Source organism: Gopherus evgoodei, chromosome 1, assembly GCF_007399415.2.
Source record: "Gopherus evgoodei ecotype Sinaloan lineage chromosome 1, rGopEvg1_v1.p, whole genome shotgun sequence".
Classification (NCBI taxonomy): domain Eukaryota; kingdom Metazoa; phylum Chordata; order Testudines; family Testudinidae; genus Gopherus; species Gopherus evgoodei.
This window is the reverse complement of record NC_044322.1, coordinates 28,156,893-28,170,367: the sequence shown is the minus strand read 5'-3', so window position 1 is coordinate 28,170,367 and position 13,475 is coordinate 28,156,893. Positions and strand designations below refer to the sequence as shown.

The 13,475-nt window shown below is 38.1% G+C and overlaps 1 protein-coding gene across 10 annotated transcripts in view; it reads left to right on the top strand.

Annotated features, from left to right (window-relative positions):
- The window catches only part of TRPC6 (transient receptor potential cation channel subfamily C member 6), a 173,576-nt gene that overhangs the window by 126,246 nt on the left and 33,855 nt on the right, over window positions 1–13,475 (top strand). For all 10 annotated transcript variants that reach the window (XR_004000071.1, XR_004000070.1, XM_030560200.1 and 7 more), the window contains 2 exons: window positions 5,438–5,654; window positions 12,706–12,921. Coding sequence is in view for 8 of the 10 variants with exons in the window: in XM_030560200.1 (XP_030416060.1) it covers window positions 5,438–5,654; window positions 12,706–12,921 (433 nt within the window). In the remaining 2 variants the exon portion in view is untranslated. The remainder of the gene's footprint in view (window positions 1–5,437; window positions 5,655–12,705; window positions 12,922–13,475) is intronic.

Below are 13,475 nucleotides of genomic sequence, written 5' to 3'. Positions count from 1 at the left end.
CAAATATGGCCCAAAATATTGATCTCTATATAACTCTGGTTCTTACTTCCTTTTCATTTCCAATATCTCTCAGTCACAGGTAATGATAATGATACAGCACTACTTTTATATAGCACTGTTCACCCAGAAAAATCCATTTTAGCCCACTTTACAAGTGCGTATGTAGTTGTAGGAATCACCTCACCTTTTGTGCCACTGAATGCAGCCCACCTCTGTGCTGAAAGAGTCACTGCTTAAAGCTATACTCAAGGTACCAGAGAAGTAATTTAAATCACATCAAACTGAAATAGAGTTTATAACAAGAATCAGGTATATCCAACTGAAACTACAGAAAGAATTTTAGGTAGGAAACATGTAATTACCTATACTGGAGTTTAGCAAAGATACTGACATTTACATTTCAACCCAAACAAAATAAGAGCCATGGGATAGTAATGGCCATAAATGATCAGAAATTGTTTTAAGTGTTATCCGGAGGGCAGCACCTTCCAATCTACTGAGCCCCTTAACAATACATGGAGACATTGATTCAGTAATGACAAGAGGGCAAATACATCTTCTACAGAATCGCCAATGCCAATTCTTACAGCACCAATCTTCCTGCCATTTCTATACACAGTCACATAGTTCAATCCTTAGACCATACTTACTAAAATATTTTTTTCACATTTACACAAGTGCAAATTCATTCTCTCCATTGACATCAGCATAACTGAGAGCAGAATTTGATCTTATCTTTGTAGGATAGTATTTTATTTCATGGAATTTTGTATGGGTCAAATTCTGTCCTCTATTACATCCGAGCAACTCTAGTGTCTTCAGCAGAGTTGCGCAGATGTAACTAAGGGCAGAATTTGGTTTTTTAAGAGTAAATAATTGAGCCAGCACAGTGAGTTAGTGGCAACATAATGAGGGATCCGAATATGAAACCAAAATCCTCACTGCCAGGTCACCATGGGCTGAGAGTTCTACAGAGGTAATATTCTCAGTCCATGGGGGAAGACTATACTTCAAAAAGCAATGATATGACAGATATATACAGCCCTCTTCTGCAACACGAGCTTTCCATGTTGCAAAGGAAGTGCATGTGAAAATGATGGGATACCCAGATCCATAAAAGCCATGGAAGATGGGAGACATTCCAGAAGACTGGAAAAGGGCAAATATAGTGCCCATATATAAAAATGGAAATAAGGACAACCTGGGGAATTACAGACCAGTCATCTTAAGTTCAGAAAGATAATGGAGCAAATAATTAAGAAATCAATTTGAAAACACCTAGAAAATAATTAGGTGATAAGTAACAGTCAGCATGGATTTGTCAAGAACGAATTATGTCAAACCATCCTGATAGCTTTCTTTGACAGGGTAACAAGCCTTGTGGATAGGTGGGGAAGTGGTAGATGTGGAATATCTTGACTTTAGTAAGACTTTTGATACTGACCGTCTCATAAACAAATGAGGGAAATACAATCTAAATGGAGCTACTGTAAGGTGAGTGCATAACTGATTGGAAAATCATTCCCAGGGAGTAGTTATCAGTGATTCACAGTCATGCTGGAAGAGCATAACGAGTGGGGTCCCACAGGGATCAGTTCTGGATCCAGTTTTGTTCAATATCTTCATTAATGATTTAGATAATGGCATAGAAAGTACATTTATAAAGTTTGCGAATGATACCAAGCTGGGAGGGGTTGTGAGTACTTTGGAGGAGGATTAAAATTCAAAATGATCTGGACAAATGGAGAAATGGTCTGAAGTAAATAGGATGAAATTAAATAAAGACTATTGCAAAGTACTCCATTTAGGAAGGAACAATCAGTTGACACATGCAAAATGGGAAATGACTGCCTAGGGAGGAGTACTGCAGAAAGAGATCTGGGGGTCATAACGGATGACAAGCTAAATATGAGTCAACAGTGTAACACTGTTGCAAAAAAAGAAAACGTAATTCTGGGATGTATTAGCAGGAGTATTGTAAGCAAGACAGGAGAAGTAATTCTTCCGCTCTACTCCACACTGATTAGTATTGTGTCCAGTTCTGGGAGCCACATTTCAGGAAAGATGTGGACAAATTGGAGAGAGTCCAGAAAAGCGCAACAAAAATGATTAAAGGTCTAGAAAACATGACCTACAAGGGAAGATTGAAAAAAAATGGGTTTGTTTAGTCTGAAGAGAAGACTGAGAGGGGACATCATAACAGTTTTCAAGTACATAAAAGGTTGTTACAAGGGATGAGGGAGAAAAATTGTTCTTCTTAACCTCTGGGGTTAGGACAAGAAGCAATTGGCTTATATTGCAGCAAGGGCAGTTTAGGTTGGACATTAGGAAAAACTTCCTAACTGTCGGAGTGTTTAAGAACTGGAATAAATTGCTTAGAGAGGTTGTGGAATCTCCATCATCGGGGTTTTTTAAGAGCAGGTTGGATAAACACCTGTCAGGGATCGTCTAGATAATACTTTGTCCAGCCTTGAATGCAGGGGATTGGACTAGATGACCTCTCGAGGTCCCTTGCAGTTCTATGAATCTATGATTCTATAAGAGAAGCTTGAAGGGACCACCCTAAAAAGCATGTCCACTACGTTTTTGCACCAACTTTTTTGTTCCTTCTTCACCATTGGAAAGTGTAATTTCCCATTTCTATATCCATGTCATCTACCAAGATTTATGGTCCAATCTTATGTGATGCTGCAAGCCCTCAACTCCTATTAAATTCAGTGCATATTCAGTGCAGTAAGCTCTCGTTTCAAGCCCCGTCTTTCTGTGTTCCCCATTCTGTCCCAAATTAATGTTTTCTGTCCTGCAACTTCTCCACAGGTAGAGCCAAAGTTACAAAACTTCTATTCCTAGCCTAGCTCTGGTCAATTCCCAAATGTAGGTGTTAGGAAAAAAATCTAAGCTATCTGTAGCCTATTTTATTTCCAATTAGTTTTTAAGATTTTTTCTCTTTTTTGAGGAGTGGAGGGCTTTGTCAATCTTTTAGATTTTTTTTTTTAATTTCTTGATCAGCTATTCTGGCATTAACCTGATTTCCTTCAATATTTCTGCTTCTTCCCTGGGTATTTCTCTTTCTGGCATCTGTCTCCCAGTCCCATCCTCGTTTGTGAACACAGGCAGATAATGCATGTAAAAGGACACTGTCAAGATATTTTGTTTATCATTCTCAAAATCTGTTTTACTCACTGTTGTTTATAACCCCCTGTACTATTGGGTTTCTGGGAAGTGGGCGGGCTATAACCCCCTGTAATGGGGCAGACTGCCCCACTCCCTGAGAGTGTGGGCTATGGCAGGCCAGAGCACCTGCACAGACAGGGAGCCAATTAGAGAAGGCTTATTGTGAGCCAATCAGGGCCCAGAGTGGAGACAGCCAATCAGGGCCGGGCTCAGCCCTATAAGAAGGCTGCCCAGGCAGGGAGCAGTCAGTCTGTCCCAGGCCTTTGAGAGGGGAAGGTCAGTCTCCAAGGGTGGGAGACTAGCACCACAAACAGCGCAGTGCTCGCCAGGCTCGGGGAGCAAAAAGGAGCTCTAGCCCGTAGCCTGCCAGGTGGCAGGCCCTGAAGGGAAGGGCCTAGTAGGTGCAAGGGGCCATAGGGGAAGCAGCCCAGGGAAGCAGACAGATGAGGGGAGAGAAGGAGGACAGCGAGGCTGCTGCCAGAGGGTCCCTGGGTTGGGACCCAGAGTAAAGGACGGGCCTGCGTCCCCCCCTTCCCTCCTTGCAGTACGCCCAGCCATCAGCTATAAGGAGCGGCCGTCATAGACTACGCCAGATCCCTGCCAAGAGGGATTAGACTTTGGGGTGTGTGGTTGTATGTGGTGGCTGGGGTGCAGAGAGACTGCTGATCAACCCCCCTGCACCCCCAGAAGGGGGTGTGGATAGACTAAGGGGCACTGCCAGAGGGCAGTGGTCCCAGAAGAGGACGCCATGAGTTGGGAGCAACGCGGATCCAGAGTCGCCAGCTGAGGGTGAGACAACGGACGGAACACCACCAGGAGGGGGTGCTCCACTGGACAGAACTAATTACCAGAGACAGCCAGCAGGAGGTGCCAGGTGGTGAGACCTGATCTCGTTCCACCCCTCCCCCCCAAAGAAGTTTGAAAATGAAACCTGTAAGAAGTATCCTTTCACTTCATACCGCACATGCAATAAATTGTTGTTGTAGAGCACCTCATGAGGCTGAGGAAATTTATTATTTTTAGGAAAAAGACAAAATAATTTTATGGGGGTTTGGAAACACATAATGAATTGCATGGATTTGTAAAAGGATATGTAGAAGAGTAGAGGGGTCAAATTTGGGGCCTTTTAACCTTGACAGTGTTCCTTTATAATATTATTTTTAGATATGACTATCTTTTTCAGTAAGTTATTTGTGTTTTATTAATGCTACTACTGTATCCTTCACTGACCTCTTATTCCTTGGTTATTTAAACTTCAGTTTGATGTTGGCTGAAGTCTGACCTGGACTTAGAAATAATAATTCTAAATAATTACTTATAGTAACTAATGCTTTCGGCCTCTCCTTACCTTTTTCAGTGGCCACCAATACTAACTATTTCAGCCAATGACCCCTTGAGGCTTGCTTTGAATTCTTCACTTATTTTGGCACATGCAGTGGCTGTCATGACTCAAAATAACAGATAGGCATTTTTCACCCAGCATGCAACTGGATTAATTATTTAGGACTGATGAGAGGAATGCAAGAATTTACCAATCCATTTAAAATAGATGTTTTAATAGCCTAGATGGGTGTGGGCTTACATGAATTTTCAGTTTTGTTTAGTGTCGTACTAAATCAGTCTAAATGTCTGTACAAGGTGTAGTCATCTCTTTTGGTGGGTGTTTAAGGAAATTTCATTAAGAGAATTAAAAAAATGTAAGAAGCTACAGAAGTGTAAACACAACCGTTTGGGGCCTATTAAATGTTAAAAACCAAAAGGCAAAGAAGGTCAGAAAAACTGCTTTTGCTATCCTGAACCTGCCTACTAAGTTGAATACTACATCAAACCAAAACCTGGTGTCCTCATCTCTATTGTAGCCCCACTGATATTTCAGTGTTCCTACTTAACAAACTATACAATGTTTCTTCCATTTCCTTTGCTGCTTCTTAAGGATCTCAAGAATGAAAGTTAAAAGAAATTTCCAGTAACAATGAATATTTCTCTGGATGAGCTATGATAATAGGTGCAAAGAAGTGCAAGGAAGAATTATAGTAATATTTTTAAACATTGCTATATAGGTAAAGAAGAATACTGACATTTAATAGCAAAATTTTTCCTCTTGTTTCTGAAGATAGCCAATAAATAGACATTTTTACAAGGTAAATTTCATTATGACATCACATTGTGTATATATTTTCATCGTCTTTATTTACTGTGATTTTGACAGAAATGTACTTTTTGAAAGTTGATAGAATTTTTTGTGTTTTGTTTTGTGTTGCAGCTGGGGAGGATAATGCGTGGACCATTTATGAAGTTTGTAGCACATGCAGCCTCTTTCACAATTTTTCTTGGGCTGCTAGTCATGAATGCATCTGACAGATTTGAAGGCACCAAACTCCTACCTAATGAAACTAGAACAGATAATGCAAAACAGCTGTTCAGAATGAAAACATCCAGCTTCTCATGGATGGAGATGCTCATTATCTCTTGGGTAATAGGTAAAGATTAATTTTCAATTCAAATTCTGTCTTGCAGGGATGGCAACGGGGCTGAATTCCAGTTACACACATTGCTACCAGTCTTACGTGGAAAAAGTACAAAACACAAGGGGAACACATCTGCAACTTTCATTTTCTTTGCAATCAGCCTCTATAGGGTACACATTATTCATTCTATATTCCATTCCCATGGAATGAGTTTACCATATTAAGGACTTCTGTCTCTGTATTGAGTAGTATCTTATTCTGCAAATAATCCCATTGAAATGAATAGGACTTCTTGTGAAATAAAGTATTGCTCAAACTAAGAGGAGTAGAAATCTATCCTCCTAAATATTATGGGGCAAATTCTGCCACCCTCACCTATATTAAAAAGTACCCTGAGTGGACCCATTGAGTTCAGTGGAGTAAAGTACTACTCAGTGTGAGTAAGGATGCCAGGACTCATCCTTAGCAAAGTCAGTTATAAGAGAAACCCAAAACCACGCTACATAGACTCATGATCCTGCAGTTTTTACTTAAGCAAACTCTTACTGAAATCAATGGAATTGGAGTTTTACCTAAGAAAGACTGCACTGAAGTCAAATACTGCCCTGTGTTTGCATGGGGAATTTCCTACTGACCAGGCCCTCTCAGAGGTCCAAAAAGGCCTGGGCTACTTGCAGCCTTTGAGGCCCCTCGCCATAATAAAAATAAAAAATGACAACACATGAAAACAAAATAAGGCACCAAAAAAAAGAGTGAGACATAATTTGAATATTTTTTAATTTAGCAAATGCTTTTCTAGCCTCTTTCTGTGCAAATGCACTAATTATTGAAGAAAAATCTAGCTTTTGTGCAATGTTACAGTTGATATTAAGCATAGCTAGTCCATTCAAATGCTCTTGTCCCATAGCTGAACTGTGATAGTTCTTTACCTGCTTCTACATGTTGAAGGTGTGTTCACCTGAAGCCACCGTTGCAGGCAAACTGACAAAAATACTCAATGCAATTGTGATATTAGTAAACACCCCAGAGAGTCCAAGATCAAGTATTTCCTGAAGGAGTTCCTTTGGCTTGCAATCCAATTTAAAATTAATGGAATATGTTCGTTTGAGAAACATGACCTTGTCACTGAGATCTTTTGAGATTTCTTTGTTGTACTGTTGCTGAAATTGTTCAGCTGCAGAAAATAGATCTTCATTAGTCAGTCTGTTAAACTGCCAAAGAAACCCAAAAATTAGTCACAGTGACTCAAATCGACGTGTAGGACCTGATTGAAGAGAGTCAATGATGACAAGGAAGACATTGACTCTATAATGCTGCTCGGCATCAGATTCAGTAGATGAGTTTTGATTCGTGGAGAACTCAGATGAAATGCGAATATTATGTGCTACTGATTTGAAGTCAGTCAAGATCACATCCCATTGTTCACGAATCTGTTGAATGTCACTGATAAGACTTTCAATGTTTTCTCTCTCAACATTAACTGTGGCATTGCATGCTTCAATTACCAGATTAGTTTGGTGGATCATTGTAAGTAGCTTCATCTACAAACATAACGACAGAATGCATTCAAATTTGGACATGTGCTTCTGAATAGACTGAAGTTCAGTTTGAGCCTGTACAGTGAGATTGAGAGATTCAAGCTGATTTAAAGCCTTTCTCACTAAATCTAAATGCTACAAAACTGGTTGAACACCATCAATCTGTATAGACCATCTAGTTTTAGACATCCCATTCAGTGAAACAGGAAGATATTGCTTCAGAATTTCCCACCTTTGTGGACTGCTACTAAAGAGATTCTACATTTACTGAACAGTTCCAAAATAAGTAATTGCCTTCTTGCATGATTCAGCACAGTCAACACCTTCAAGGTTTAGTGTGTGGTTTCCACATCTAGAGAAAATACAGTTTGAATTATGCTCAAGCAAAACTGCTTGTACACCTTTGTACTTCCCAGCCATATTAGATCCATTGTCATAGGCTTGACCAATGCAGATTTGAAAATCTAACTTAAAACCTTCTACAATTGCTAGTACTCGAGAAGCAATTTCTTTTCCAGTTTTTCTTGTGAAATTATCAAATAAAATAAACCTTTCTTCAATTGAAAATTTTGAGCTGTCTACAATCTTAACATATTGAATAACCATAGTCTGTTCCTTGTTGAGAACAATCTGGAGTAGCAGCAACAATGATTGAAAAATACCTAGCATTTCGAATCTCATCAAGAATTGTTTGTACAAATGGCCCACATAGCTCAATAAACATGTTTTGTATACGTGTGGAGAGAATGGACTTGCAAGTGCTTTTGACTCCCTTGCGATTCTCGAATACATTTAACATGCTCTGATAAAAGTGGGTCATATTTTCTGAGGAGCTCAACTACACTACAAAGTTTCCATTTGCACGATCACCAATATGTTGACTGAAACCAAAGAGAGCCAATCCCCACTCAGAAAGAAAAAGGATGACGTTCAGGATGCACTCAAGAAGGTTTTTTCTAGTTATTAGTTTCTGTAGAGAGTTCAGTCAAGAGTAAATTCTCAACTGAACTTTCAGCTGATGCTGCCCTACTGGCTGATTTCCATGCAACATAGTTTTCTTTGTGTGACATTGATCTCTCATGTGATGGTATTCGGTCTTTCAACTTCCTCAACCTCTGTTGATGCTCCATCCTGATTGATCAGAGAGAACTGATGCATTTGCAGCACTTTTATTCAAAATGAAGCGGGGTGCACAGTACAGAGATTGTTTTTCTGTACCCCAGCATAACCAGTCTCTTGTGCAGGTCTCACCATTTGGAAGAGTTTTTGTCAGACGAGTAGGGAAAGCATGATTTTCAGTATCTCATGGAATGTTACTTGGAATTTCAAAATAACTAATTTGAAGAAAAGATTTCATTTAGGCAGCATTGCTCTTGTCAAAAATTCCAATGTCAGTTACAGTCAAACCTGTAGTACTCATGAATTGCTCTTGCTGCATAAGATCTACATCTTCCTGTTGCTGTTGAGCTTCTTGATCATACACAGGATCTTCTGCTGCATCTTTTACTGTTGGGACAGCTCCTTCTTGACAACTGTCCTCATGTTCAGGTATTGGCATTGAAATATCACCTATTGCAGTTGCGAAGTTTTCATTATCTGTAGCATTGTTTGTTGGGTAGGATGTGTTTTCCAGTGGTTTCAGAAATGAAGTTATTGGCTTTGAGTTCTTAGCTGCTATTTCACTCAGTTGTTTTTGCCATCTCTTGCTTGTACCACTTTCAAATCTCCTCTTCATAGTGATCTATCTGGTCAATATATAGCCTATCCATACTTGGAATATTCTGCTGTAAATAAGTAGCTTATCTACACTTGAAATCTTCTACCGTAAACATGTACACAAATGCTGAATGGTACACAAATGCTGAAAAGATTTAAAATGAAGGAATACTAATTAAGAACACAAAATGAAATAGACAGGTTATTATCCTTATCAAGGAATCAAAACTCAAGCACACAAGATATAATATAACAGGATGAGCTGAAGACAAAAGGATGATATAGATATAGTAAACTCAGACATGGATACAGATAGAGGAATAATGTCCAAAAATTTCAAACATGTGTCCTCACAAAACTCACTGTACAAGACTGTCCTCACAAATTTTCATCTTGAATCTGGGCCTATAGACTACAAAAGCCTATGATGATGGCCAGGCTACCAAGCTAGGGCTCAGCCAACCAACCAGTCACTTCTTTTAGCTACCATATGAAGATAAGAATGAGGAATTCTCACACATAAATAATTCCTTAGTCAACTAGATGTAAAACTATAAAGACACTAAAACGTAACGGTTCTTTACCTTTCAACATGCACTTGATCCAGCACCAGCCACTAGTCGTGGTTTATTTATATAATCAGTTGATCTGAGAGGACACTTTCATCACAGTCTAATCTTGTGCCATCAGAATCAATATATTTTTAATATTTATGAAAATTTTAAACTTTTTACTATGACAGTTAACAAAAATAATTGTCTTTTACCAAATCACATCTCTTATTTGCATAAATTGGCAGCTCTAAGCTGAGAGAGTGTCACATTTTGGTCTGATAGAGATTCGCATAAAAACAAGTTGTAAGACTTATCAAATGCCAAAAAATTAACAAGTGTCTAAATGTGAGGCCCCCTTTGAGCTTGAGGCCCAGGCCAAATGGCCCTCCTGGCCCCTCTCCCACACCCCTGATTGGCCCTGTTACCTTGGTATAAATGCCAAACATATTTTTTTAAGATATCAGAGAGTAACATGCATTTTGGTAATATATAAAATATGTCATGATACTAAAAGTCACAGCTTGAGAAACTTTCTACTGTTCCCCTGCGTGTATATCTATGTGATGCTGAAGCCCAGAACTTGCAAAGGAAGGGGGTGTCCCAGCTGTGCTCCTCCAATACCCTTTCAGGCTTCAGGAAGCATTGTGCCTGAATCAGACATATGCCTCCCAAAACATGTACCTTCATACATCACGCACAATGCAGAGCTGTGCCTTAAAGGCACATTCAAGCCCTAGCATTTTAAGTATGTCAAGCATTCAGTGTAAAGCATAATTAGAACATCAGAACTGAACGAATACTTCTTTTTCCTAAAGACATGTCAGGGTGATGCATAAATAGTATGTAACTTAGAGTGGTTCTCTTTCAAATCCCAAGTGTTTAGAGCGATGTCTTACAGAACCAGCCTAAATCCCATTGAACTGACTTTCATTTAAAAACTCCTACCCTTAACTGAAGTGGCGTGGTTCTTCCTGTCCTCTATTCAACACATCAGTTAGACTCATGGTTTCAGTCTAGCTAGAGTTCTCTTCAGCAAAATTTAATATAGAGATGCTAATTTAATTATTTTTTACTTTTTAAGGAGGATGCTTAATAAACCTGCTTCCATTAGGGAGTTTATATATCAGAGGCTATCAGCATTTTATGGCCTTTCTGTTATTGAACTCAGTGCCATACCATATATCATCATTTTTATAGTCTTAAAAAGCACTAACAATCTGTTTTTAATTCATAATATTTAACCAAATAAATGAATATAATAGTATAGCATGTAAATTATATATCACTTATATTGCATAGCTTTATATAAACATAATTCATCCAATAATAAATGAATAAATAAATCATTCAGTCTAAGAACTTTGATTGTATTAATTAAACCTACATATTGTAGTCTGATTTAGGAGCAGAACTGTGTGAAATGATTGTATAATACTTCATTGTGGTGCCTAAAATATAATAAAAATAAATGTTAATCAAAAATGGGTTACTGCTATGATCTTATATGGATGTCACATATATTGTATTTTAAACAGTTACTCTGGGTGAAGTTTTAATTGACGCTAACTGAAAAATAACTAACTAAAAACTAACCGAAAATGTCCTATACAACATTTCATATAATTTGATAACTATAGTAAATCATTGGTAAAATGATTATAGCGTGCATTATTTTCCAGAAACCTACAAGGCTATTTCATAGCTAACAAAGAGTATTTTCTTCTTACCTTTAAAATGATAAGGTAATGAAAAAGAATGCAGTATACCAATAGACTGCATGCCTATGGTATCTGAATATTATTTGATGGCTAAAATACAAACTTTCCCTTATTTTATTTCAGAACTATTAAGTCTTCTCTTTACTTTTATGACTGGTCATTACTTATGCAGGCAGTCTCATGGAAGACAAGAAGTGTCCAATGAACTGTTAATGAGAACACAGCTTCTATTCCTGGTTCTGCAACTGGCCTGCTTTTTAACTTGGACAAAGCACTTAACTGCTCTGTGCCTCCATTTTCCCCCTCTGTAAAATGGGGATAATGATACTATCCTTTGTACAGCACTTTGAGCTACACAAACAAAAATCAGTATGTAAGAATATTATTACATGCATGAGAAAGGGCTTATTTACATGAATAAGCATTGGTTGAATTGAGCCCATATAACAACACAAATCACCTTAAGGAACACTGGATCAGGCCCATTCTGCTGTTAGATCCTCACACACTAATGTGTAAAGTGGATTTGAGTGTCACATCTGAAACACACAGTGGTTTTCCCATGACATGTTTTTATTAATACATTTTTAATTTACCTTTCAAACAGCTAGAAAAAATAGATTTTGCTGACATATGCTCACAGCCCTTGATAAAGATATAAAAGGCACCGTATCTTTCCTTTTACTTTATCCAAGGAAAAACAGCTTCCTTCAATTATTTTTCAGGTGGTCGAGCAGAGGGAATTGATAACATGTCACATTAGCTTCATGTGCTACTGTGCTGATCTACTGTAGGTCATCTGGCCTCTAGTAATGACCAGCAAATGACTGTATTGCTGATGTTGCTTCTCACAGGAAGTTTATTGTTCATACTGAGAAGAATAATGAGAGGCCAATACTAATCAAAATTTAGCATAGTTGTGATTGTCTAGTCTGACCTCCTGCATAACACAGTCTGTAAAACTTTCCCAAATTATACTTAGTGCCAACCATTTTTGTATGGGTTAGTGTTTTAAAGCGGCTTTAATTTACTCACATGATTGAAAATCCATAAAGCAAGCACAAGGCCCATGCATTGCTTAAGTCCCACATAAGCCCTCAAACTAGTTTGGGGCTTAAGTGTGATTTAATTGAAGCACAGGCTTTGTGCTTGTTCTCTGTACAGAGGTGAATTTCACCTGTGAGGAGTCCCATTATCAACTGAAGTCAGTGAAATACTAATGTGAGTAATGTAAGCAGTCTTTTGTCCCTTACACTGGGGTAAATTCATGGGAAGTCAGTGGAGATACACCAATATAAAACTACCATGAGAAAAGAATTAACCTTCCTGTTGGAATGGGAGAGACACAATTAATTTTCCTTCTTTCTCTGCTTAACAGTATGATTTGCACATCAAAAAGGAATTCCGCATATATAAGCTAAAATACGTTCCAGTTTGACTGCTTTCAAGAGCACATCCTATTCATAATATTATATTAAAGAGGATGAATCTGAAGTTAAAATTGAATGAAGTATATTCTCTCTTCTCTCTTACGCAGGCATGATATGGTCTGAATGTAAAGAAATTTGGTCTCAAGGGCCCAAGGAATATCTGTTTGAGTTATGGAATATGCTTGATTTTGGTATGTTGGCCATTTTTGCAGCATCATTCATTGCAAGGTTTATGGCATTTTGGCATGCTTCCAGAGCCCAGGGCATTGCTGATGCAAATCCAGGTGCACCATTGGATTCCAAGACACAATACTACACATTCGGTGAGTTGAATTCACAGAATGCAGACTTAAATATAGAACGAAGAAGAATTGTTTCTATGTTAATAAGTTTCTAGTTCTTTATGTATTTTCTCAATCCCATTGGATTAATTTTTCACCCCAACTTTATTTTTTACTCTCTTCATTACATTAAGTGTTATGTTTGTTTATACTAGCATCTCTAACACACTTCTGCTGGTGCATAGCAGGTTGACTTACTTCATTACCCAGGATGTATAAAAGCAGTACGATGAATAAATGTGCTATAAAGCACTAAAAATAATTTTTTGAAGTATGAACATGGATTAAAACTTCCAGCTGTGGGAAATTATTAAAAACAGCTAGTTAAACATGAATTCAATTATAAATTACAGCAAACTATTGCCTTTACAAACAGTGTCTAAGTTGCACTGGATTTCTAAAGTTGCTAAGCAAAATTCTTCTCTCTAGTCCATGCTGTAGGACTGTATTAGCGGAGCTTCAATCGACATCAGTATTATAGAGGTGCCGATTGTGATTTTGTAGTGAAGATTGCATTCCATTTTGCACTTAAAGTA